Raw genomic sequence first — 27999 nt, 5'->3', positions numbered from 1 at the left:
TACACTGAAATCCTTCTGTATTAAACATCATTAAAAACTATGTGGAATGTGTGGAAAACAGGATTTTATTCAGTTGTGAGAAGGGCAGTTTGGTCTGAATTCACAGACAGTCAAATACAACTGGGCATACAGACAACTGGGCATACAGACAAAACAGTAAAGAATTACAAAATGTCAGCAATAGGCAGCCAAACAATTCAGAAAAAAAGATAAGAGGGGGAGGAACAAAAGAGAAACGTGGACAGAGACTCGTGTGGGTGCAGGTGTCATCTTCTCTAATGACATAGTAAGGGAGGTTAGCATAGTGTGTCCTTACAGCAGGCTTCTTCTACACACAGAGAGGAGATGGAGTTAGACAGGTCTTTTCCAGCAGAACTCCCTCTGCACTCCGAGATAAGATGAAGAAATAGAGGGATGAGATGGAGGTATAGAGGGTGGTCTCTTATAGCAGTCTTCCTCTGCACTCTGTTGAGCCACAGCAGCACAGTAGCTCCTTTCCCTCCACACTGCCAACCTCGTAGTTATAGTCCCATGTCAACTCTGTCCCCGCCCTGATACGCCTGCACACACACACACACACACACACATTAGTGGATGACTCAGTGGTCAACATTCCAAGTGCTCAGCACAAAACCACATTTCAAATAGTACATGTTTGTTTATCAGAGTAACAGGGTTCTACCAAGTCTATGTAACCATGTGTAATACAGAACACTGACTTGCTGGCGAAGAAGGCTACCCAGGGGAAACGCAGATCGTGTGTGTCTACAAACACATTCTGGACAAACAGGTTGGCACTGCAGCTGTGCTGGAAGGGGGAGAGATGAGAGGGAAGAGAGGAGAGAGAGCTTCATTCCCTTTGTCAAAATGCATATTGTCTCCATTGCAAACTGGAATGTTACGCGCTATGACGCATGCCTTCTGTTGCTGTTTGATGCCAGCGTTCAAATCAACTGGGAACTCGGAAATCTCTGACTTCAGTGAGTTCAAGATAAAATGGGAACTGGAGAAAAAACTAGCTCCAACTCTGAAAATTTGTTTTGAATGGTCATCCAACACGGAATTCCAACTCAGGTCTTTCCGATCTGAAGTTCACAGACGTCATGATTTGACCGTGTATTTTTACGAGTTCCCAGGTGTCTTGAAAGCAGCACAAGATGCTGCAGCAGCAGCTCTTCCGCTGTCTGACAGATTTTCCACTAAAAGACTCTGTATCTGTATGCTGTACGCGTGTGATAAATAAGATGCATAACCAATATACTGTACACACGAGACAATTTCATTCCACTAAATTATGCAAATGTACCTATAGACCGTTAAGCATGACCAGTTAACTGTATTTCCATCAATGAATAGGCAAAAACTTCGCACTGGGATATTTTCTATTTGCCGGAGGTAATTTTATTTATCGGCTTTTTTATGCATTTATTTTTAAATCAGACAAAAGCCAGCTATTACCGGCTAATAGAAAGTGACACACACGTATCACACTCACGTTGAGGTAGCGTCCCAGGTTGCCCTCCAGCTTGGCGTCGATGATGTAGCAGGACTCCTCGCCATCGAAGAACTGCCGTGTGTTTTTAGGTCCACTGTCTCCCCCGTCCCCACCCTTACCCTGTGCCCCTCCGTGGCCCCCCGGGCCTCCCCCTGGCCCCATCCCAGCCCCTCCAGTCTTCACCATCAGGCCATGGGAGTTCTTCAGAGCAATGCCTCGCGTGGACTTCACAGCCACCTGCCTCTTCACCGCACCTGAGACAGGAGGCAAGGAGAGGGAGGAGAGGAGGATGAAGGGGAGAAGAGAAAGGGTCAATTCAGGGAGAAGCACCACATGAACAGGTCTGGTAATACCTGATAAAACACAGATCTATGAACCCACAGCCCCAACTTCCCCCTCTCCTCACCTGTTTTCCCCTCCCCCCATTATTCTTCTTCCCCCCTGCCCCCTCAACCCCTACCTCTCCCCCTTCTCCCATTGTTCCTCCCCCTCCAATTTCCTCCTAAACCGGTGCACGTTTTCCTCCGCCTTCCCTTCTCCCCGTGTTCATTTCCCTTCTGCCTTCCCTTCTCCCCCTACCTCCCCCATCCTCTCCTCTCCCTACCTCCCCCATCCTCTCCCTACCTCCCCCATCCTCTCCTCTCCCTACCTCCCCCATCCTCTCCTCTCCCTACCTCCCCCATCCTCTCCTCTCCCTACCTCCCCCATCCTCTCCTCTCCCTACCTCCCCCATCCTCTCCTCTCCCTACCTCCCCCATCCTCTCCCTACGTCCCCCATCTTCACCCCGTGTGCATTTCCCTTCTGCCTTCCTCTCCTCTCCCTACCTCCCCCATCCTCTTCTCCCCCTACCTCCCCCATCCTCTCCTCCCCCTACCTCCCCCATCTTCACCCCGTGTGCATTTCCCTTCTGCCTTCCTCTTCTCTCCCTACCTCCCCCATCCTCTCCTCTCCCTACCTCCCCCATCCTCTCCTCTCCCTACCTCCCCCATCCTCTCCTCTCCCTACCTCCCCCATCCTCTCCTCTCCCTACCTCCCCCATCCTCTCCTCTCCCTACCTCCCCCATCTTCACCCCGTGTGCATTTCCCTTCTGCCTTCCTCTCCTCTCCCTACCTCCCCCATCCTCTCCTCTCCCTACCTCCCCCATCCTCTTCTCCCCCTACCTCCCCCATCCTCTCCTCTCCCTACCTCCCCCATCTTCACCCCGTGTGCATTTCCCTTCTGCCTTCCTCTTCTCCCCCTACCTACCCCATCCTCTCCCTACCTCCCCCATCCTCTCCTCTCCCTACCTCCCCCATCTTCACCCTGTGTGCGTTTCTCTCTCTCCTTGTTGTCGTCAGATCCAGAGCTGATGGTCTGGACGTCATCACTGTCCGACAGCGTCATCACATCCTGCCTCTTCCCTCCCTCCGTCTTCACTGATTGTTGACTGCGGAGGGCGCAAAAACACACACTTACAGACTCACTCAACGTTATCGAATGTTATTCATATGGCACATTTTACCAAGTACATTTGATATTGTGCAACACAGGCCTAAAAGGGCCAAACCAGAGTTAAATAGGTTGAAATTACATTTCACAATCATTCACTACGTACCTTTTCTGGTCTCCAGGCTCCTAGAACACAGGAGAAGGTGTATCAATATCCAACCAGAGCACCGGAACACAAATCACTCATTAATAAACATGAGAAGGAATCAATCATTACATAAGAGGGTGTCCAATCAGAACACCAGGAGATGAAAGCAAGAGATCGAGGCTGATCAATTTCTCCTAATATATGTAATAGGATCTACACAAAATAGCTGAGATGGATATGGGCTACTCACCCCCCCACCTCCCTTACCTTCTTCTCTATCTTCAGTCCCTCCATCTTAACGGTGGCCTGGGAGGTAGAGGGTTGGTTGGTGAGCCAGGACGCTACTTTACTCTTCCCACTCTCCTCTGGCATGGGGGGCGGCTTCCTGTCCTCCTTTCCCCCCACTGACACACTCATCCCATCCTTACTGTCCTGGCTCCCTGGATGGGGGGGGGGCAGATCAAATAAATATCATTTTACATCACGCTGCTACATGTAAAAAGGTTCAATGCAGCCGTTTTTCTCAATATCAAATATATCTGGGTAACAATTAAGTATCTTACTGTGATTGTTTTCCATTAAAATAGTCAAAAATTGAATAAAAGTTTCTAGAAAATTGCAATTTCTCAAGCATGAATCTTGCTAGGACTGTCTGGGAGTATTTGTATTTGTGTATTTATTAAGGATCCCCAGTTGATCCTGGCAAGTGGGGAGGGGGAAACAGATAACTAGCTGTTATTGGCAGAGCTGTTTGGAACTCTTTCTTATTAACTAATTTACCGCCTGGTGATGTCATCAGGCAGGACAAAACACCATCCCACCACAACAGGCTGACATTTCAGGTGGTCTTTTCAAATAGCTCTTACACCAACCTCAGTGTGGAAATATATATATCACATTTGACTGTACTGGGCCTTAACTTCCTACTGCAGGCCCAGCGTGACAACTGAGGGTTCAGTAAAGTGCACACACACCTTCCTTGACGCCCTTGGCCTGGCGACGGGTGGTGTAGCTCCTCCACACAGAGCTGGAGCTGTAGTAGGGGTCCTTTACAAACGTGTCGTCTGAACTTTTGTCGTTGTTCGACTCTTCATCACTATCCCCATCCTTAGAGGAGTCGCCACCAGCACCCCGCGCTGATGGAGAGAAGGAAGTCGTAAAACGGCAAAAGGTGTCATTTCAAACTCTTTGAGTCCTAAATGGCACCATAATCCCTATATAGTGCACTACTTTGGCTCTGGTCAAAAGTAACAGCCAGACTCTTTCTAGACTACTAAACTGTGACCCCTCACCTTTGCCAGCAGGGTTGGCAGCATTGGTTCTCTGGGGGGGTTTGGGAAGGGTCTTGTTCTGCAAAGCCAGGGAGGACGAGGGGGGGTTCTTCAGCCTGGACATGTCCACCCCGCTCCCGTCACTGTCTGAACAGTGGGCCTCACTCTCATACCCTTCCTTGAAGTTCTCCACACTCTCTATGTGGTCCAGGTTAGCAAAGTACTCATCACCCATCTCCAGACCCTCCTTGTCCGCAAAGTCATCTGTCAGAATCTTACCTGGGAGGGAGGGAGAGGGAGAAGAGAGTGAGGGAGGGGAGAGAGAAGAGAGGGAGGGAGAGAGAGAAGAGAGGGAGAGACAAAACCACACGAAAACACTAGACACTATGGAACACAAAGGTTTTACTATCTCATCCTGGAATATACAAGGTCTGAGGTCATCTGCCTTTGGTCTAAGAACAGGAACCCAGACTACAAATAAAGTGGAAATACAGACATTGTAATCTTCAAGAAAAATGGTATAGAGGAGACAAACCCGCTGGTTGCCCAGAGAGCTGGTAGTCCCATCCACTGAACTACCAGGTGTGGAACAGGAAAGACACTCAGGGGAATGCTAACTTGGTATAGTGCTGAGCTAACGCACTCTATTAAATTAGTCAAAAGAGGAACAATTTACACCTGGCCAGACATTAATAAGGAAATTATCCCAACAGAGAAAAATGTCCTCATGTGTACTACCGTACCTATATCCCCCAATAGAATCCTTATACTTTAACGATGAGAGCTTCTCCATCCTAGAGGGGGAGATCAACCATTTCTAGGCCCAAGGACATGTACTAGTCTGTTGTGACCTAAATGCCAGAACTGGACAGGAACCTGACACTCAGTACACAGGGGAACAAACACCTACCTGGAGGTGACAGTATTCCCTCCCAAATATGCCCCCCTAGACACAACCATGACAAAACAACCAACAAAAATGGGTCACAACTCCTGCAGCTCTGTCACATGCTGGATCTGTACATAGCCAATGGTAGGCTTCGAGGAGACTCCTACGGTAGATACACCTACAGCTCATCCCTTGGCAGTAGTACTGTAGACTACTTTATCACTGACCTCAACCCAAAGTCTCTCAGAGCATTCTGTCCACTGACACCCCTATTAGATCACAAGCAAAATCACAGTATACTTGAACAGAGCAAAACTCAATCATGAGGCATCAACGCCAAAGGAACAGCACAATATTACAAAATGCTATAGAAAAGTGTAGTGTAGATACCTACCAAACAACAACAAATTCAATCCCTTTTAGACAACTTCCTGGATAAAACATTTAACTGTAACAGTAGAAAGCCGAAACAGTATATTTGACCGTTCAGCTTCCCTATGAAATCTAAAAACCTCAAGCAGACAACCAAAGAAATTTAAAGCAATGACAAATGGTTTGCTGAAGAACGCAAAAACCTAAGAAAGAAATTGAGAAACCTGTCCAACCAAAAATATAGCGACCTAGAAAACCTGAGTCTACGCCTTCACTATGGTGTATCACGAAAACAATACAGAAAAAGGAACAGCACGTCAGAAATCAGATCAATGTAATTGAAGAATCCATAGAATCTAACCACTTCTGGGAACACTGGAACACAAAAACAAACACCACAAAGCATCATCTATCCACAAGGGAGATGTACGGATCAACCACTTCTCCAATCTTTTTGGCCCTATAACAAAGAACAAACAGCAAAAACAGGATCAATCACAGATCTTAGAGTCAGCTATTAAAGACTACCAGAACTCACTGGATTCTCCAATTACATGGAATGAACTACAGGACAAAATAAAACCACTCCAACCCAAAAAGGCATGTGGTGTTGATGGTATCCCGGTAAATGAAATGATAAAATATACAGACCACGAATTCCAAGTGGCTCTACTTAAACTCTTTAACATCATCCACAGCTCTGGCATCTTCCCCAATATTTGGAACCAAGGACTCATTACCCCAATCCACAAAAGTGGAGACAAATTCACCCCAATAACTATTGTGGGATACGCGTCAACAGCAACCATGTGAAAATCCTCAGCAATATCATTGACAGCAGACTCGTACATTTCTTCAATGAAAACAATGTACTGAGCAAACGTAAAATAGGCTTTTTACCAAATTACTGTGCGACAGACCACGTATTCACCCTGCACACACTAACCAAAACTCATGCTTTGTTGATTTCAAAAAAGCTTTTGTCTCAATTTGGCATAAGGGTCTGCTATACAAATTGATGGCAAGCAGTGTTGGGTGAAAGAAAACATACAACATTATCAAATCCATGTACACAAACAAGTGTACAGTTAATATTGGCAAAGAATACACACACATTTCTTTCCACAGGGCCATGGAGTGAGACAGGGATGAAGCTTGAGCCCCACCCTCTTCAACATATATATCAACGAATTGGCGAGGGCAGTCTGCAGCACCCGGCCTTACCCTACTAGAATCTGACCTGGGCCCTGACAGTAAATCTCAGTAATACAAAAACGTTGTTCCAAAAAAAGTCCAGATGCCAAGAACACACAGACAAACTCCACCTAGACACCGTAGCTCTAGCACACAATAAAACAATACATACCTCGGCCTAAACATCAGCACCACAGGTAACTTCCACAAAGCTGTGAACGAACTGAGAGACAAGGCAAGAAGTGCCTTCAACGGCATCAAAAGGAACATAAAATTCGACATCCCAATTAGGACCTGTCTAAAAAATACTTGAATCAGTTATAGAACCCATTGCCCTTTATGGTTGTGAAGTCTGGGGTACGCTCACAAACAAAGAATTCACAAAATGGGACAAACACCAAATTGAGACTCATCCAAATAATGCATGCAGAAGCGAAATTATGCCGATACCCGCTAATGATCAAAATCCAGAAAAGAGCCATTAAATTCTACAACCAGCTAAAAGGAAGCGATTCCCAAACCTTCCATAACAAAGCCATCACTTACAGGGATATTAACTTAGACAAGAGTCCCCTAAGAAAGCTGGTTTTCGGGCTCTGTTCACAAACCCCCAGGACAACACGATCAGACCCAACCAAATCATGAGAAAACAAAAAGATAATTACTTGACACATTGGAAAGAATTAATAAAAAAACAGAGCAAACTTGAATGCTATTTGGCACTAAACAGACTGTACACATTGGCAGAAAACCTGACCACTGTGACTGACCAAAGATTAAGGAAAGCTTTGACTATGTACAGACTCAGTGAGCATAGCCTTGCTATTGAGAGAGGGCGCCATAGGCAAACCTGGCTCTCAAGAGAAGACAGGCTATGTACACACTGAGATGCACTTCCTAACCTCCTGCCAAATGTATGACCATATGAGAGACACATATTTCCCTCAGATTACACAGACCCACAAAGTATTTGAAAACAAATCAAATGTGGATAAACTCCTGTATTTATTAGGTGAAATACCACAGTGAGACACCACAGCAACAAGATTTGTAACCTGTTGCCACAAGAAAAGGGCAACCAGTGAAAAACAAACATCATTGTAAATACAAGCCATATTTATATTATACAGCTATAACACTGTAGATAGCCATAATATGATATTTAAAATGTCTCTAATCCTCTGAACCTGTAATGTTTACTGCTAATTGTTGATTGTTTATTTTACTTTTGTGTATTATCTATTTCACTTGCTTTGGCAATGTAAACATGTTTCCCATGCCATTAAAGCTCTGAATTGAATTGACATGTGAGGAGAGGAGAGCGAGAGAGAAGAGAAGAAGGGAAGTAAAGGAAATAGGGCAAGACTTTCTACGTTGATATTCATTCATCTGTAGGCATTTAAACAATTATATACACTGACAAGGAGCCATGTGCTGTTATGAATGCTTATGACAAGTCTTATTATGCAGTGCACTTCCTACATGTAATGCAATGTGAATACCGGTACATACTGTTATCCATGTGTAACGCCTGCTATAACACCGTTCTGTCCCCTCCTCCACCACACCACCTAGTGACGTACCTGCGTAGATACAGACGAAGGATCCCTTGGCCACGTCGTCCAGACAGCGGATGCCCCAGCCTTTGTTCTGGGTCTTAAAGAGCTGCAGCCTCACCTGCAGACCGTGCTGCACCAGACGGTTAGTACACATCTGACTGCAGCACTTACAACGCTTATTACACTCATAAATCCTGAGAGAGGGAATGACGGAGGGGGAGAGATTAGTAAGAGGGATGTCTGTGTTTGTGGCTGTGTGTGTTGTTTGTGTGCGTCTCTCACCCGGTGGGCAAACACTCCTCCAGTCTCTTCTGTGTGTATCCAGCTGTGTGGTTGATCTGTGCTCCAGGGGTACAGGCTGTGGCCTGCAGGGTCAGCTGGTGACACCAACACTTGGACCTGCACAACACACACAATCCCCATTTCAACACTTTCAATTGACTAAATGAGTTAATCCCTGATTTAACAATTGGACAGGTGAAATCTAAGACAGAGCCCAGATGAGGGAGTCACAGGAAGGTCAGAAGGTCAAGAGTCATAGTACTGACTTGTCCTTGCAGCCGTCGATACAGTCACAGCCCACCAGGAACTCTGGACTGGTGTTGATGAACACTCCATCTTCAGGGATACGCTCCTTACCTGGGAACACACAGACATCCATCAGTCACTGACGTCTTCAGGGATTCTTCACCATAGAATCAGAACTAATGTTCCACTTTTATGACTTCATCTCAACTGACTCCCTATTCCAGGTAGCCTAGTGGTTAGAGCTTTGGGCCAGTAACCAAAAGGTTGCTAGATCGAATCCCTGAGCTGACAAGGTAAAAATCTGTCGTTCTGCTCGAGCAAGGCAGTTTACCCACTGTTCCTCGAAGACGTGGATGTTGATTAAGGCAGCCCACCGCACCTCTCTGATTCAGAGGGGTTGGGTTAAATGTGGAAGACACATTTCAGTTGAATGGATTCAGTTGTACAACTGACTAGGTATCCCTCTTTCCTTACGTGTTGTGTAGCTAGTGCACCCCCATTGGCCCGTACTATACAGGAAGACCTAGCACTCTGATGGGTAATCATTTGATTGAGGCCTCTATAGGAACTCAAGGCCTATATACTGGTTGAGAAATCCCTCTCCTCACTGTAGGCCACGTCGGGGGGCGGTGTGATGTCGATCTCGTTGACGCAGGACAGGGGAATGTCCTCGCGGCCGTTGGTGATGTCTCGAATGTAGTAGTAAGGCTTCTGGGGCTGGAAGCGCCGGTCGACCAGGACATAGGGGTCCAAGCAGAACATCTCCAGGAAGATGAAGTCACAGTGCGTCTGGAACAGGTAGCGCTGGATCTCCGCCATGCTGCGCAGACACAGCCCACAAGGAGACTTGTAGATCACATGGAACGACATCTGACGGGGGGGTTGGGGAGAGAGAGAGATGGGGGGTGAAAGATAGTTAATACCAAAATCTGCCCCCCCTATAATAATCAAAATCCTGCTTCCTGAGAGATAAAATACATCTCAAAGCTCTTTTTCTGTATTTACCTTGCGGTTGACTCTCCGTCGCCCCGTCATGCGTCTGAACTCGTACAGTAGAGGGGTGAGCAGGGGGTTCCTGCCCCGGTGCATATCTGGTCTGGAGGGCCGGATACGGTTGAGACAAGCATGCTGGCAGGTGTGAGGCAGGTAGAAGATGCGGTCTGTGGGGGCGCGGTACGAGGGCTCGTGGGGAATCCGGTCGTTACTGAAGGTGTATGGGGTCACTGCAGGTGCGGGGGCGGTGGGAGGGGCTTGGGGAGGAGGGGGCAGAGACTGCTGCTGGTGTTGGATAGGCTGTAGGGACGTGAGAGTCTGGATGTTGCCAGTCTGAAGGACATACATTCTGGAGGGGGGTGCGAGAGTGAAGTAGAGTTACGAATAGATTCCTATAAAACTGCATATTTGTGAGTGTGGCTCTTTAGTAAGAGATTATGTTCAATAGCAGTAGGAGAAGGGAACTAATTAATGCAGATTTGATGATTTTTATTATGATCATACATTTCCTGTCCTCTCTCTCTCACCTGGATGAGTTTCCAGGAGAACCAGTTGAAGGTTGGGGCTGCATGGCTTTAGGGGCGTGGCTATTACTGGCCAATCCAGTGCGAGAGCCTCCTGGCGTGGGAATGTATGGAGAAGTACTCTTCTTAGCCATCTGATACTTAGGACTGTTGAGGGTGGGGGAGACAGAGAGGAACAGGAGGGAAGAAGGGGGGGGGATCAGGGAGAAAAGGGGTAAATGTAGCAGCGAGAGGGGAGAGAGGATGTCCATTTTCAAGGAATGTCACAAGATTTACACTGTGTGTCTGTGTGTATCATACTCACTCTGTTCGTGCAAGCTGATTGGGCTGGGAGGGTGTAGGAGGGATGGAGGAGGGTGGGGAGAGGGGATGGGGGGATTTAGTGGGGGTCCCGCCGGGGGTTGTGGTGTTCCCCCCACTGTGATACTGGACCACGGGGCCCTTGGTCCTCAATGCTCCTACAGAGAGAGAGAAAATGGTTAACGACATCACAATGAAGTTATCCAATGAAGGACAGGTCAAGGTTCCGTCATGTACAGTATAATATGTGATCCCGCTGGGTTATTAAAGATGGATTGATTGATTGATTGATTAAGTGATTGGTTTGTTGATATATTAATTGATTGATTGACTAGAGTGAGTGTTACCCATGCTGGGGCGTGTCCTCTGCTGGCCAGCCATCTTCTTCTCCTGGGTGTTGGCACAGTTAGTCTTCAGGTTGAACATGGGCTCCAGCCTGGTTGAACCGCGGTAGATCCACTCACTACGCTTGTCATCCTGAAGGAGAAAAGAAGAATCATACAAATGGATTACCACAGAGATCACTTTTCAGTCATTTAATTGCTTTATCTTATCTACCTTATTTTCATATTTTGTTGAGTGTCAAGTCTGCAGAAGTAGTGTAAAAACGTGATTCAAAACCAGAAACTAAACTATCCCTGTTTATAACATATGATGCGACCGTCATGTTAAATCAGACTATAAATAACAAAGTTCGCTGGTAATCAAATCCCAGTGATGTCATCATACCAGGAAGAGGATCTTGACGAGGCTGCCGTCCACCTCCTCCACTCTGCTCCTCCACCACGTCCCCTCCCACTCTGTCTTGATGACCTGGCCTGCCTTCAGCAGCACCATGGGCCTGTTGGGGTATGACGTTATATACTCCTCTATGAAGTCTTTACACGATGCATCCTCTATGTCCTCCCATGTACGCTTCACTGGGGGAGAAAATATGATGGGGAGAGAAAGAGGAGATGGTGAGAGAAGACAATGGGGGAGAGGCAGAGGGAGAGGGGAGAGTTGGTGAGAGAAGACAAATGGGGGAGAGGCAGAGGAGAGAGATGGTGAGAGAAGACAATGGGGGAGAGGCAGAGAGGAGAGATGGTGAGAGAAGACAATGGGGGAGAGGCAGAGGAGAGATGGTGAGAGAAGACAATGGGGGAGAGGAAGAGGGGAGAGATGGTGAGTGAAGATGTGAAGAGGGTAAGCTGAGGTCACATCACAAAACCAGATTGATAGGAGAAAAGAGAGCATTATGAAAGGAAAGAGAGGACATGAAGACAGAAAGGAGGGTTCTTACTTGGTCTGCAGACAGGGTAGAGCTCAGGCAGGGTCACGTAGGAGGCATAACCGTCGTCAAAGAAGATCAGGAACCTGAAACACACATAGACAACGGTTGAAACAGCTTCACAACCCTTCACCAAACACACAGAGGATATTTGAAACATGCTCACACACACACAGCTTCTCACCTCATGCGGTTCTTGTTGTTGGGCATCTCTGCCACGATGCCAGCGTAGAGCCAGACCTGGTTGCCGTCCTTGTACTTGGCGACCACCCTGGCTCCCACGTACAGCCTCTCCAGGGTGGGGTGATAGTGAAACGCTATGTGGTTCCCAGACAGTAGACTCTTCCCCTTGTTCTCAAACTTCACCTTGTACTTACTGTAACCATTACCTACAAACACACACATTCAATGTCAAACTTCACCATGTGCATAGGTGTGTGTGTGTGGAGAGGTGTGTGTATGTGTCTCACCGACAGGGTTGATGGCGATGAGCATTCCGCTGTGCCAGGTCTTGGTGCGTTTCTTTCCCAGAAGACTCATCTCCAGTCTGATTTCATCATCCTTCAGGGAGGGGTTAGGCTGGGTGGGTGTGTTCCTGGGCGTGGCCTGGGACACAAACACTGCTGGCATGGGCACTGGGCCACCTACACAAAATAAAAAACGCACGTGAACATTTGTGCAGTATGTACACACACAAAGACACTGCCATCATGGGCAATACTGAAGAGAGAACGCCACCTAGTGACCCGGAGGTATACATCAATCGCAGACATATAGAATTGCACATTGGTGCCATTACCTGGCTGTTGTATAGCAGGCCCAGAAGAAGAGTTCTTGTTGACTGTCTGGGCCAGCTTCAACACCTGCTGGGAGGAACGCTGGAGAGCTGCAGACGCCTCCTTAAACTACAGGACACACGTACGCGCACACACAAACAAATAACACATACATATGGATATTGTTCAAACACAACACATACATATGGATATTGTTCAAACACAATTAACACATACATATGGATATTGTTCAAACACAATTAACACATACATATGGATATTGTTCAAACACAACACATACATATGGATATTGTTCAAACACAATTAACACATACATATGGATATTGTTCAAACACAATTAACACATACATATGGATATTGTTCAAACTTCTTTCTGAATTTCAACTACCACCAGTGTTTGTATGTATGTATGTATGTATGTATGTATGGGGAAGAGAGAGACAGCGAAGGGAGAGAGAGAGAGAGAGACAGCGAAGGGAGAGAGAGAGAGAGAGACGGCGAAGTGAGAGAGAGAGAGAGAGACGGCGAAGTGAGAGAGAGAGAGAGAGACGGCGAAGTGAGAGAGAGAGAGAGAGACGGCGAAGTGAGAGAGAGAGAGAGAGAGAGAGAGAGACGGCGAAGTGAGAGAGAGAGAGAGCGAAGTGAGAGAGAGAGAGAGAGAGAGCGAAGTGAGAGAGAGAGAGAGAGCGAAGTGAGAGAGAGAGAGAGAGAGAGAGAGAGAGAGAGAGAGAGCGAAGTGAGAGAGAGAGAGAGAGCGAAGTGAGAGAGAGAGAGAGAGAGAGAGAGAGAGAGAGAGAGAGAGAGAGAGAGAGAGAGAGAGAGCGAAGTGAGAGAGACAGAGAGAGAGAGAGAGCGAAGTGAGAGAGAGAGAGAGAGAGAGAGAGAGAGAGAGAGAGAGAGAGAGAGAGAGAGAGAGAGAGAGAGAGAGAGAGAGAGAGAGCGAAGTGAGAGAGAGAGAGAGAGAGAGAGCGAAGTGAGAGAGAGAGAGAGAGAGAGAGCGAAGTGAGAGAGAGAGAGAGAGAGCGAGAGAGCGAGAGAGCGAGAGAGAGAGACAGCGAAGTGAGAGAGAGAGAGAGAGAGAGAGACAGCGAAGTGAGAGAGAGAGAGAGAGAGACAGCGAAGTGAGAGAGAGAGAGAGAGAGACAGCGAAGTGAGAGAGAGAGAGAGAGACAGCGAAGTGAGAGAGAGAGAGAGAGACAGCGAAGTGAGAGAGAGAGAGAGAGAGAGAGACAGCGAAGTGAGAGAGAGAGAGAGAGAGAGACAGCGAAGTGAGAGAGAGAGAGAGAGAGACAGCGAAGTGAGAGAGAGAGAGAGAGACAGCGAAGTGAGAGAGAGAGAGAGAGACAGCGAAGTGAGAGAGAGAGAGAGAGAGAGACAGCGAAGTGAGAGAGAGAGAGAGAGACAGCGAAGTGAGAGAGAGAGAGAGAGAGACAGCGAAGTCAGAGAGAGAGAGAGACAGCGAAGTCAGAGAGAGAGAGAGACAGCGAAGTGAGAGAGAGAGAGAGAGACAGCGAAGTGAGAGAGAGAGAGAGAGACAGCAAAGTGAGAGAGAGAGAGACAGCAAAGTGAGAGAGAGAGAGACAGCAAAGTGAGAGAGAGAGAGACAGCAAAGTGAGAGAGAGAGAGACAGCGAAGGGAGAGAGAGAGAGAGAGACAGCGAAGGGAGAGAGAGAGAGAGAGACAGCGAAGGGAGAGAGAGAGAGAGAGACAGCGAAGTGAGAGAGAGAGAGAGAGACAGCAAAGTGAGAGAGAAAGAGACAGCAAAGTGAGAGAGAGAGAGACAGCAAAGTGAGAGAGAGAGAGACAGCGAAGGGAGAGAGAGAGAGACAGCGAAGGGAGAGAGAGAGAGACAGCGAAGGGAGAGAGAGAGAGACAGCGAAGGGAGAGAGAGAGAGACAGCGAAGGGAGAGAGAGAGAGACAGCGAAGGGAGAGAGAGAGAGACAGCGAAGGGAGAGAGAGAGAGATAGCGAAGGGAGAGAGAGAGAGACAGCGAAGGGAGAGAGAGAGAGACAGCGAAGGGAGAGAGAGAGAGACAGCGAAGGGAGAGAGAGAGAGACAGCGAAGGGAGAGAGAGAGAGACAGCGAAGGGAGAGAGAGAGAGACAGCGAAGGGAGAGAGAGAGAGACAGCGAAGGGAGAGAGAGAGAGACAGCGAAGGGAGAGAGAGAGAGACAGCGAAGGGAGAGAGAGAGAGACAGCGAAGGGAGAGAGAGAGAGACAGCGAAGGGAGAGAGAGAGAGACAGCGAAGGGAGAGAGAGAGAGACAGCGAAGGGAGAGAGAGAGAGACAGCGAAGGGAGAGAGAGAGAGACAGCGAAGGGAGAGAGAGAGAGACAGCGAAGGGAGAGAGAGAGAGACAGCGAAGGGAGAGAGAGAGAGACAGCGAAGGGAGAGAGAGAGAGACAGCGAAGGGAGAGAGAGAGAGACAGCGAAGGGAGAGAGAGAGAGACAGCGAAGGGAGAGAGAGAGAGACAGCGAAGGGAGAGAGAGAGAGACAGCGAAGGGAGAGAGAGAGACAGCGAAGGGAGAGAGAGAGAGACAGCGAAGGGAGAGAGAGAGAGACAGCGAAGGGAGAGAGAGAGACAGCGAAGGGAGAGAGAGAGACAGCGAAGGGAGAGAGAGAGACAGCGAAGGGAGAGAGAGAGACAGCGAAGGGAGAGAGAGAGACAGCGAAGGGAGAGAGAGAGACAGCGAAGGGAGAGAGAGAGACAGCGAAGGGAGAGAGAGAGACAGCGAAGGGAGAGAGAGAGACAGCGAAGGGAGAGAGAGAGAGAGAGAGAGAGAGAGAGAGAGACAGCGAAGGGAGAGAGAGAGAGACAGCGAAGGGAGAGAGACAAGCTTGAACACCGGCTGGGAGGAACACTGGAAATCTGCAGATAACAGGGTCAATTAATACACATTCAATTAACACGAGTGTGTGTGTGTGACTAATTATTTGTTCTCACCATTGCATCCTGGACAGGTATCCCAGGTTTCTTGGGTGGAACCACTGAGAGGAAAGAGGTCAGAGAAGAGAGAAAAGAAACCAGGTTAGACATTCACTCCTGTGTCTTATCCTGGAGCTGCCCCTCTGGAAAGGTTTCCTTTGGTAAACATATTGTTTAGCTCACTGGGAGTAAGTGTCAGTACGTACGTAAGCCCACAGCGATGACATCATCATCGTCATCATCATCGTCAATTTCTATGACATCAGAGGACTGAACCCCTCCCACTCCACCCTCATCCTCTGAAGAGCTCTCCTTGTAGACCAGACCCATTTTACTGTAGGTGAACTTCACCAGAGCCTCACACTCCACTATGGACCTGAAACACACACACAATGGAGAGAATCACACAGACGGTAACACACACATACACCAGTCCTATTTTACAGTATGCCGGGCCTCACATTCTTCTATAGACCTGACACACACACCCTAAAGTCTTCCACTCTACTATGGACCTGAGAAAGAAAGAAACAAAACATCATCCCCCCCACACACACTCACTGGTTGGCATTGTTGAAGAGTTTGTCCACCACCTCCTCTTCCTTCTCTTTCTGCTCCACCCATTCTTTGAGCTCAGCCAGCTGGGCCTTCCTCTGGCGGACTGCCTCGCTCCTCTCCACCTCCTCCTCAATCCACTTACTCAGCTCCTCCAGAGACACACCCAGCTCCTCCTCCAGACCAGAGTCCCAGCCCTCCACCTCCATCCTGGGGGGAGACAGGAGTAAGAGATGGAACGGGGGTCAGGCAGAGAACGATGGAGAGACCGGGGTTGAGACATACAGGGAGGGGGGGGGGGTTGAGACATACAGGGGGGGGGGGGGGGGGGTTGAGACATACAGGGAGGGGGGGGGGGGGGGGTTGAGACATACAGGGAGGGGGGGGGGGGGGGTTGAGACATACAGGGAGGGGGGGGGGGGGGTTGAGACATACAGGGAGGGGGGGGGGGGTTGAGACATACAGGGAGGGGGGGGGTTGAGACATACAGGGAGGGGGGGGGGTTGAGACATACAGGGAGGGGGGGGGGTTGAGACATACAGGGAGGGGGGGGGTTGAGACATACAGGGAGGGGGGGGGTTGAGACATACAGGGAGGGGGGGGTTGAGACATACAGGGAGGGGGGGTTGAGACATACAGGGAGGGGGGGGTTGAGACATACAGGGAGGGGGGGGTTGAGACATACAGGGAGGGGGGGGTTGAGACATACAGGGAGGGGGGGGTTGAGACATACAGGGAGGGGGGGGTTGAGACATACAGGGAGGGGGGGGTTGAGACATACAGGGAGGGGGGGGTTGAGACATACAGGGAGGGGGGGGTTGAGACATACAGGGAGGGGGGGGTTGAGACATACAGGGAGGGGGGGGTTGAGACATACAGGGAGGGGGGGGTTGAGACATACAGGGAGGGGGGGGGGGTTGAGACATACAGGGAGGGGGGGTTGAGACATACAGGGAGGGAGAGTAAGAAAGCAACGGGAGTAGCGTAGAAGGGGAGGAGGCAGAGATAGAAAGGACAGAGTGAAGATGAGGCAAAGAAAGCGAGAGAGATTTTATAGAGTTAGCTAAGATTACATTGTTACTGATCAAGCTAGTATTAGTCAACTAGCTAGCAAGTGTAAGAAATTGTATAAGATACTGGTAACTTGTTTTAACCACTTCTCAACATAAGCTATTCTTGGCACAACATGCACCCATTCCCACTACTTTGTCAGACCCACACACACATCCCCTCCCCCATGAATAGGGCCTGTGAAAACAAACGCACATGCAGGATGCCTTTGGATGTGACTAGGACAAAGGACTGTGGGAAGAACCAATGGAACGTCGACATCAGGCCGAACAGGACTACCCACGACCCAGATCGACCAATCGGAAGGCCAGACGACAAGATCAACCTACTTTGCTTGTTGCCTATATAATCTGTATGTACTGCTTAGAGCGGCCTCTTCTCCGACGATTTCATAAGAATCTGACAGAAAGGGGCCGTGCACGTTTTTGCCTGATATCTTTACACTTTAATAAAACGGCCTTATTATAAAATTATCCACCTCGTCCTATGTCTCCACTTGGTCTCCTGTCTCCAATAAACGTTTTACTAACAGAAACTTGGTAGCAGAGGATGGTTATTAGACACCTTTGATTTCGGTCCATAGAAAGTTGATCAGACAGGAGGCGAGTGGGAGAAAGATTCAAGAAGGAGAGGTGACCCGCTCGAGGGAGACGTCGGCGATTCAACTCACCCAGGAAACTGATCAAAGAGCTCGAAAATATTAAGGTAAGCAGAGCCGGTTTAATCAAAATCTGCATATTGTGTTATAGCCAATATCTAAATTCAATGATCAGAAGTACTGAGGTGAGTGTGAATTGTTGCTAAATTTATGTGGAATTGTTTAGAATCTAAGGCATTGTGAAAAGATATCTGAGTAATCATAGTTAAAGACTTGTTCATATAGTCTTGCACTAGTATATGATAGACTAGGTGTAAAGTGAGGAATAAGCTTATAAGGATTCAAATAGACGGGCCACAGGGGAAAGTTGACGTCCTAGGGGGTTACCGTGAGGAATCCACAGAAATAAAAAGAAAAATACGATTCAAATAGGCGGGCCATAGCTGTAAGTTGACCAGCTAGGGGTTACCGTGACGAATCCATAATTAATAGATGAGATCCATATAGTCGTGCAATAGTTGAATTGGCAATCAGCTAAAGTGTTACGTGAGGACTCATAAAAAATAAAAATAAAAATACGATTCAAATAGTCGGGCCATAGTTTATACCAGCTAGGGGTTACCGTGACGAATCCATAAATAAAGATGAGATCCGTATAGTCGGGCGACAGTTGAATTGGTAATCAGCTGGGCGTTACCGTGAGGACTCATAAAAAATAAAAATAAAAATACGATTCAAATCGGCGGGCAATAGACTGATCAGCTAGGTGTTACCGTGACGAATCTAATGTGATATTGTATGTTTAAGTTGTGTTAGCGAAATGAATGGTAGAAGGTATTAAACCTGAAAATCTAATGTGAGATTGTATGTTCCAAATCAATGTGGGGTAATGGAACGTTCCACGAGGCCGATTGCCACTGATTAGCCATATGCTAAATTGAGGCTGTGTGAAAGGGACCGCCGAGTTAGAATGGGTGGGCTGTTTTGAAGCAATTTTTCTGCTGATAAGTTGACTTGAATTTTCTCTCCCGTGCTGTTGGGATTGATTTAAGAATTAGAATTCAGTTGATAATTATTCTAGAAGCGCTAGGATACACCATATATTGTCCTAAAAGGACACGTTTGAAATACTTTGGGAAAGTATTTAATTAATTAAGTTAGTTTTTGAGTTTTCAGTTTTTTAATTAGTTTTTGAGAAAAATGAGTCCTAGAATTAATTAAATATTTATTCTAGAAACGCTTGAATATACTAATATAATGTCCCGAAAGGACATTTCTGAAATGTTTTGGCAAAATATTTAAATAATCGAAAAAGTGAAAACGAATAATAACTGTTTGAAAAAAGTTCCTAAAATTATTATTATATTTAAAATAGAAGCGCTAGATAATACTAGTAGATTGTTCCAAAAGGATATTGCCGAAATACTTTGGGAAAGTATTTAATTAATTCGCCAAACATAAAGCAATACAATTCTTTGTACACAAGGGGGAGACAGACACCAGAGATAAGACTGTGTCAGCACCAGAGATACATTGCTAGTTTTGGCCAGTGATGGGCTAAGTGCACCAAAATAGCATAGAGCCAGACATAGCTTAACGACAAAATGGCCACGACCACCGTCCCCAAACACAAATTCAATGAATACTTAGATCAGAGAATGAAAGATAGATCAGGGGGAAAGATGCAGTATAAGGAAGTTAAGATGGTCTGGGAAGGTGTGAGGCTAAAATGGACACAAGCAGGATACCTCAGTGGGGTGGCCCCATCAAAAGGGCAACTCCTCACTATGGAGAAGGAATTAGAGGAAGTAGTGAAGGAAGGGATAGAACGTGAAGTTGAAAGGAATAAGAACCACTTATTCAAAAAGGAAGGAACAAAGCATAGGGAAAGAGCAGAGGCTGAGCTGAAAATAGGAATTTGGGCAATTGAAGAAATTAGAAGAGCACTCCCGTACAGGAAACCTGATATGATGGGGGTGGCCACTGAAGCCCCAACTGACACCAAAGAGGGCAGGCCCAACAATAATGATGCCCCACCTACCACCATAGCAACCCCATCGGCCCCCACCCAACTATACCCGGAACTGCCACAGGGAGAGAAAATAACACCACCTCCCTATTCTCAAAATCCATTTACACACCTCCCTCAAAACCCTTTTTTGACCCCTGCTGTGGTACAGGCACCAGTGTTTGTGGTGCATGAAGGACACCTAAAAGGAGCGAGACCTTAGGGAGTCACTGGCACGGGCCAGATCTATGATAGAAGATGTTGAACGTGGAGAGGGCTCGTACCATCAAAGGCTTTTGCACTCTTGAAAACAGATCTCTAAGTGGCAGCAGCCTTAACAGCACCTGACTAAAAAAACAAGTTCCTTCTGGATGTTTCTGAAAAAGAAGGATTTACATCATCCATCCTTTTCCAGAACCTAGAGGGGGAGAGTTGAGTGTTGATGTATCACTCCTCCAAACTGGACCACATTGAAGAAGGACAAACCACATGCTCCAGGTATGTGGCTGCAGTGGCAAAAGCTATTGGAAAAACAGCCCACATGATAATGTGCCATACATTGGAAATCCACACCCACCATGGGGTTGCAGCATATCTGATGAGCAAAGAATTCACGTTCAGCGCTGAAAGAAAAACGAAAATCCAGAATAAATGCACACAATCACACATCACATTTGTCAACACTGACAAAAACATGGCAGACGCACTCAATGCTGAAGAAGGTCTGCCCCACTCCTGTGCAGAAAGAGCTGCACAAGAACTGAAACTGAGACCTGACCTGGGGAACGAACCACTCACCAACCCGGACCTATGGTTATACACAGATGGATGCTGCTACAGAGGAGAGGAAGGGAACATAGCAGCATACGCAATGGTGCAGCAGCTCCCGGATAGATCACATGTGACTTTGGAATCTGCCATCATCACACACCTGCATCAGCCCAGTTAACTGTATTCATAGGGTTGACACAAGCTCTGGAAAGAGCTGAAGGAAAGACTGTAAACATCTACACTGACTCAGCGTATGCTCATGGAGCAGTCCATACTGTTGGACCACAATGGGTTAGCAGGACATCAGCATAGATTACACAGATATGGGGCAAGACAATGTGACAAATGGAAAAAGGTACCTGTTAGTTATGGTAGACAGGTTCTCTAAATAGGTACCTGTTAGTTATGGTAGACAGGTTCTCTAAATGGGTTGAGGCAATACCAACAGCAAGGGAGGATGCAAAATCGATCATTAAGTGGCTCCAAACCGAACTCATACCAAGGTATGGAGTTCCAAGGCAAATCAGATCCGACAAACGGGTCCCATTTCAGTAACCAACACCTGAGACAGGTGGAGGAAAGATTGGGTATTGTACACAAGTTTGGGTTAGTGTACAGGCCACAATCTCAAAAGTCTCGTGGAACGCGCCAATCAAATGTATGTGCAGGTTTGAAGTTGATTTGGGTTGAAGCCCTGCCCCTGGCGTTGCTGGCCATGAGAGCCTCTCCAGGTGCAGGCACCCATCTCTCTCTTCATGCTTGGTTCACCAAGGGAGGGAGGTCATATGCCCGCCCTTGATGTACAACAAATTGTAATGTCTGATAATTGACGGAACTTTCTGCAGCTCTCTCCAAACAGATTCACAAGGTCCAAGAAGGGGAGCTGACGAGAGATCCGGCACCACGGAAGGTAAAAAATTGGTGACTGGGTGGGGTAAAAGTCCACAAGAGAAAGTGGCTAGAACCCAGGTGGACTGGACAGTACGAAGTGAGGGAGGTTACTTCACACTCAGTCCAGGTCAAAGGTAAATCAGGCGCACCTTGGCACCACCTCACACATTGCACTCCAGCCCCAATCCCTTCTAGAACACTGACAGAAGTCAGAGCTGATTTAAACAGCTTAAATCCGATTCCAAATGAAGACATTCCTGACTCAGGGGATGCGGCATCAAACTCCGCCTCCCCTGAAAAAGGAACCTCGCCCATTTAGAGGGACATTTCTCCCTCCCTGGGCAAGACTAGGGATATCTGGCCCCTTATTTGTGATATTCCTCCACACACTCATAACTCTTAGAATAGTTTGGGGGTGGAGAGCTATACAGAGAATGGACAGAAGATGGCAGTATTGCAGCACTCAACGGTCTCCCAGGAGCCTGTTTGAGTGCTGGTGACAGAGAAAAAACTTAAAACCAATTCGGAGTAGAGAGAATACGTTTAATAACTTATCCAGGTTAAATTTACAGACTAATGATATTATTGTTATGGATTGGGTGACATGCGATATAAATTTAGCGAAGTATATGGTAGGTTTACACTTTGGAATGGAGAAAGTTGAGAAGTCGATTTTACTTATACGATAGTTTTGCTGCCAAACTTAGTTGGGGTAACTAGATGTTTTGCCTAGAGGCAGGAATAAGACAGTCATTTTTGGTATTATATTGGCTAGTTGCTGCGTTCTGAACACAGGTTGAGCGCTAGTAAACGCATATCTTTATTTGAACTATACTAATCTATTTGATAAAAGTACTAAACCTGTATATTTAACATTTGATAATGATTGGCAAATCCATATATTTAACCACAACTTTGAATTTAGCATTGAGTATTATAGGAGGAACGGGATAAAATGTGTACTTTCCCCACCGGGTGTGGCCGTATTAAATTATGCTAGAGAAAATTGGTTGTGTCATTTAGAGGGAAAATGTGTACATTATAGCTTTGAGATACTTTTCAAAAGTTGCTGAAAGTTATTGGTTTTTGTTTAGGTAACACCAGAGACTTCGAACAATAAGTAAACGTATTCTAAACGTGATCTGTTTTCATTATGGGGAACAATGAACGACTCGCAACCTGGTATGGCTGGCAGGGAGTTTTTAAAGGGACAGTACACGTTTATCACAGTTGTGTTACATGAAACATCGGGGAAATTTAGAACGAATGATTTAAGGGTATTATCATAATTATTAGGTTTTGTTTTTGTGGTAAACGTTTGGGTTAAGGGGTTTTCCGTGTTCCCAGAGACAAGATATCTTAAAAGAATACACTCATATTGGAATAGGAGTTTTACTTTCTGAGTTTTATTTAGGCAAGGGACTTTGAGAAGATAAAGGGTTCTTTTGGTATGCCTAGATATGGTATGGAACACGAATGTAGGTGTAACCTTTTTGACCTATTTTCATTGCATTTTCCGGTGACTTGATCACTCACGGGAGAATGTAGTGGGAATAATGAATTTCTGTCATTTGGGATACTAGTTTATAACTCTTGACCATAAGGTTAGCATTTGTTTTGGCCATTAGAAGATAGAGATAGGTTTATTAAGGTTATGTAAGGACTTTAGAGATTGACACTATAAGACATGTTGTTATTTTAAATCCATTTGGGATAGATAAAGTCAAAACAGTGAGACACTTAGTTAATATTGCAAAAGAACACATAGTTGTTATTGACTATTATTAGAAAAAGGCAGACAGATGGGTCTACCCCGCACTGTTGAGACCTTGAAGGTTTGAGAGTAGAGTGGGGAGGGTGGACCAGGAAATGAGCAAGGTAGGCTGTGTAATAAGAAAGGAGAGAAAGGATTTAACATATATAAGCAGCACAGATACATTTTAAAGTAGATAAGTCACTTGACAGAGAATTGGAAAAGAATAGATATGAATGTACGCCCAAGGGAGAATTGGATATGCGGCGAATGAATGGGACGTTTCTATATTATAATGTACTAAGTCATTATTTAGAGTAGGTAAGGTTGATACCTGGCCAGAGCCAGGTATCAAACGGGGGAGGGGTACATTGTGGTCTAGGATAGGATGGGGCCTATTGGAAAATAAACTAATGTAAAATTCAAAATTATAGCTAACAAATAGGTATAGAAGTTAAATATATAATCAGATAAAACAAATGAGAAACTGGTGGTTAACCAAATCTGTATGTCCAGGATTTTATGCGTTGCAGGTGAATTAAAGGAGAAGGTGATTCACTCGACCTGGGGGCATATCGCACTTGGAGGGTGAGACACACTGACACTGCCGAATGATCACAGAGTTAAGGAGAAGAACTGTTGCTAATAAAGCTCGGGGGTCAACTCCTTAATGAAGAATTCCCTGACCCCGACCTTTCCTCACTGTGTACGTTCATAGAAGTGAAGGTGTGGCTTGATCTCTGGCTGATGATGTGTTCTCTGGGAGAGGATGGGGCTTTACAGGACTGCTTCAGGTCCTGAGCTGTCTGATTAGGATACGATGGGGATGTTACCATCGCAGTGTTGCCAGAACCACCACCAGTTCCAACGGACCAGGGTTCAGCCGGCCTCCTCCACCACTTCAAGACCAAGTCCCACGCCATCACCTAAGCTCTCCAATCTGGTACAGGTAATAAATGTAAAAGACATCTAAGATAGTGAACAATTGGGGACTGAAACTGGTTATGAGGAAAGGGAGAATATGTGGTTGGCCTACAGAATACTTAATAGAAAGGACTGTGTCGTATGTGGACGTGCCAGACCTATTCTGGCTGCTCACCCATTTGCCCTAAGTAATGTGGAAGGTTGGATGTGTATATTGGAAAGTTTAAGCCAAATTCAACCTTGTGTAAAACTCTTGAGTTTTGTGTTCCCAGAAGTACCTCCCCAGAAGGTACCGTGGGGACTTAAGGCAGATGGGGGATATAACAGCTGTATTCACTGGTACAGGTAGAGGTATAGACTATGGAGGGCTCCCTGCCACTACCTGCATCACTAATACCACTATTAACTAGAGGTGTTGCTGATCTATGGTGGATGTGTGGACCTGCCAGGCGGTTGACCCCATTTTTGAAAGGAAATTGTCGTTGCTCATGTGTTTTGGCCAGTCTGATACCACCATTGCCTATTATTATAGCTAATCAACTTCTGGGAGCTACACAGGACACAGAGGCTTGGGACCAACCCAGGAGACGGCAGAAACGTGACGCTCCTTGGTCTGAGGGTACAGATAACATGCACACCAACCTGTTGGGGGTCCCAATAGGGGTCCCCCACGAATTCCAGACATTAACCAGGAATGATGGCCTGTGGCATCTGATGCCCATCATTGGCCCAGCTATTGTTGATGCTAAAACAAAAGGTCTGGATCAATTATATCTACTATAATTAACGATGATTTGTTAAACACACCCACACAGGACTTACAGGGATGGCTGAACAATTGGATGCTACCTCACAAACCAGTAGACACAATAGACTAACACTGGACATAAGTCTGGCCAACCAGGGAGGTGTATGTAAAAAGATTGTAGAACAGTGTTGCACGTTTGTTCCTAACAATACTAGTCCGGATGGGAGCATTTCAAAAGCTCTGAGTGGGTTGGCAAGGTTATCAATGGAGATGAAGGGTCTTGCAGGTGTGGAGGAGAGTGGACTGTTCCCCTGGCTGGGTGGTTGTTTTGGTAAGTACACTGCAATGAGGATTACTGGATTTCTGACACTAGTTGTTGTTTTTCATTTCTGTGTTGCTTGTATCATATCTTGTTTGATGAAGTCTATTACAGATGTGTAGGGGGCCTCTGGTATGATGCCGTTGCTTGATGCTCCAGTTGGAGAGGCTGATATGAAAACAAGCTTCCGCAGGAGAGTGGGCTGACAGAGGAGGACCCTTGGTTTGATGTAGATGATGTTGTTGAATGAATAAAAAGTGATGTTTGTCCTCCCTGTTGTGAAGGTTTGAAGTTCCCGGGTGGCGACGAGCCCACCTGGTACAGGTTGTATAGAGGGATGGATTGGAGGGTTTAACATATTCTCGTTTTTTGGTTTACTAATGTGTGGTTGGCCACTCCAGGTGTAGTTATTGGAGTGGTCTCCTTTTTGGTCCTTGCTTATTTACGACTCAACTTACATTGATGCTAGTGGTGTCCCTAGGGGGTGCCAGATGAATATAAACTGGTGGACCAAGTGACAGCTGGGTTTGAATCATCATTTTGTTGGTGGTGTACAGTTAATAAAAATGTGGACAGAATTAACTACATTCATTTTAATGTCCAGAAACTGGGCAATTGGACTCAACAAGGCTTCGAGGCGGTCCATGGACAATTGGCAGCTACGTCCCTGATGGCATTTCAAAATAGAATCGCGGTTGATATGTTATTGGCTGAACGCGGGGGGGTCTGTGCAATGTTTGGTGAACAGTGTTGTACTTTCATTCCCAATAACACAGCTACGGATGGGAGTCTGACTGTAGCATTGGAGGGACTTCGTACCCTTAATGGTAAGATGAAACAGCATTCTGGAGTGGACACTTCTATGTGGGACTCATGGATGGATGCCTTTGGTAAATATAAGACGCTAGTTTCCTCTATCCTAGTATCTATTTCCGTATTTGCAGGCATTCTTGTATTTTGTGGGTGCTGTTGCATTCCATGTGCGCGGACGCTTGCTAGCCGTGTTATCACTGCCGCCATAGACCCTATTCAGGAAAGGGCCCAAATGTTCCCATTGCTTGATGATGGGGAAGCTGGACCTGTCTATCTATTTGAGGACTAAGAAACTCTTATGTCACGTCTCTGGTGAGACGTGAAGAGGGGGAATTACAAAATTTGTCCTCGGACAAATTTTATCCCATAGCTTTGTCTTTTTTTACTTTTATGTCACGTCTCTTGTGAGACGTGAAGAGGGGGATTTGTAAGAAATTGTATAAGATACTGGTAACTTGTTTTAACCACTTCTCAACATAAGCTATTCTTGGCACAACATGCACCCATTCCCACTACTTTGTCAGACCCACACACACATCCCCTCCCCCATGAATAGGGCCTGTGAAAACAAACGCACATGCAGGATGCCTTTGGATGTGACTAGGACAAAGGACTGTGGGAAGAACCAATGGAACGTCGACATCAGGCCGAACAGGACTACCCACGACCCAGATCGACCAATCGGAAGGCCAGACGACAAGATCAACCTACTTTGCTTGTTGCCTATATAATCTGTATGTACTGCTTAGAGCGGCCTCTTCTCCGACGATTTCATAAGAATCTGACAGAAAGGGGCCGTGCACGTTTTTGCCTGATATCTTTACACTTTAATAAAACGGCCTTATTATAAAATTATCCACCTCGTCCTATGTCTCCACTTGGTCTCCTGTCTCCAATAAACGTTTTACTAACACAAGCCAACTACACGGTATTCCCGAACCTTGTTTTAGTTTCAGGGCCGATTAAACACGTTGGGACTAAAACTCACCTATACAATCTGTTTAAAATATCACCTTATGTAGTTTATATTGTAACGAAGGTAATGCATTGTTTTGAAATGAGGGACCACTGTGCATGGACCTCGACAGTGCTCGTGGTAGTTGTAGTCTTGAAGATTCTAAAATAAAACGTATTTAACTAATCTTAGAAGATCCAAATAAACATTTGAAACTCGTTATTTGGAATGAAAGCTATTGTAATCAAAAACCTTTTACACCATTTGTATATCATACTAACATAGGGGGAAAAGCCATTTAGTGAACAATTTAAACTACAACTACCAAACGTCACATCGGCAAAAGGTTAGCACACATCGGTGCGCGGAGAAGACACGTTTAGCAGTGAGAAATATTGCACTGTAGTAGCTTTAAATGAAATGAAAAAGTGATTTTGTGCACGTAATCACAGTGGATCTTCATTCATCAGACAAGTTGAGTTTATTCAAACAATCTTGCCAACTCGAAAGTTACGTCGCTAGTAAGCTAACGTACTGAGCTGGGGAGGCAGATTAGCTAGCTATGCTAACAAGCGGTTCAGTCTTTTGTAGTTGCCTTCTCTAAATCTATATCCGCTTACCGTATAATGCATCTGCAACTAAAAACTGTTTATGAATCGAGACAATTTTTATTGGAAGTTAATGAACTCACCCATCATTATTGTCCATTTATCCAGTCATTCAGCTAGAAAGCTACAGACCACTCACAATACCCCGCATACAACTTCTTCTTCCTGTGGCTTTCCGGCAGACTAGATGCTGTGTTGCGAATTGCTGCCCATAGCAGGTCGGAATGCGGATTGCACATTTTGATCAAAAAAGGGGAATGGGGTAAAATTTAAATTGCACCATCAAACC

General features: G+C 46.2%; 1 protein-coding gene across 2 annotated transcripts; it reads right to left on the bottom strand.

Annotated features, from left to right (window-relative positions):
* Positions 1-47: 47 nt before the first annotated feature.
* Positions 48-27934, bottom strand: setdb1b (SET domain bifurcated histone lysine methyltransferase 1b). 2 transcript variants are annotated; one of them, XM_071394952.1, is made up of 25 exons: positions 27794-27934; positions 16258-16461; positions 15903-16072; positions 15715-15758; positions 12773-12878; positions 12444-12617; positions 12158-12362; positions 11986-12059; positions 11433-11623; positions 11051-11180; positions 10708-10861; positions 10407-10550; positions 9892-10228; positions 9495-9756; positions 8907-8997; positions 8641-8757; positions 8383-8552; positions 4366-4623; positions 4048-4209; positions 3341-3513; positions 3092-3111; positions 2784-2923; positions 1496-1749; positions 720-808; positions 48-560 (listed from the first exon to the last, which is right to left on the bottom strand). In XM_071394952.1, the coding sequence occupies exons 1-25, from the start codon at positions 27808-27810 to the stop codon at positions 443-445; spliced, it is 3804 nt and encodes a 1267-aa protein (XP_071251053.1). In that variant the 5' UTR covers positions 27811-27934; the 3' UTR covers positions 48-442. The 2 variants fall into 2 exon arrangements, with proteins under 2 accessions (XP_071251053.1, XP_071251054.1); XM_071394953.1 differs by having other exon boundaries at positions 2799-2923.
* Between the last annotated feature and the right edge of the window lie 65 nt (positions 27935-27999).

The sequence above is a fragment of the Salvelinus alpinus genome, chromosome 4 (assembly GCF_045679555.1).
Source record: "Salvelinus alpinus chromosome 4, SLU_Salpinus.1, whole genome shotgun sequence".
NCBI lineage: Eukaryota > Metazoa > Chordata > Actinopteri > Salmoniformes > Salmonidae > Salvelinus > Salvelinus alpinus.
This window is presented reverse-complemented; position numbering and strand designations above follow the sequence as displayed.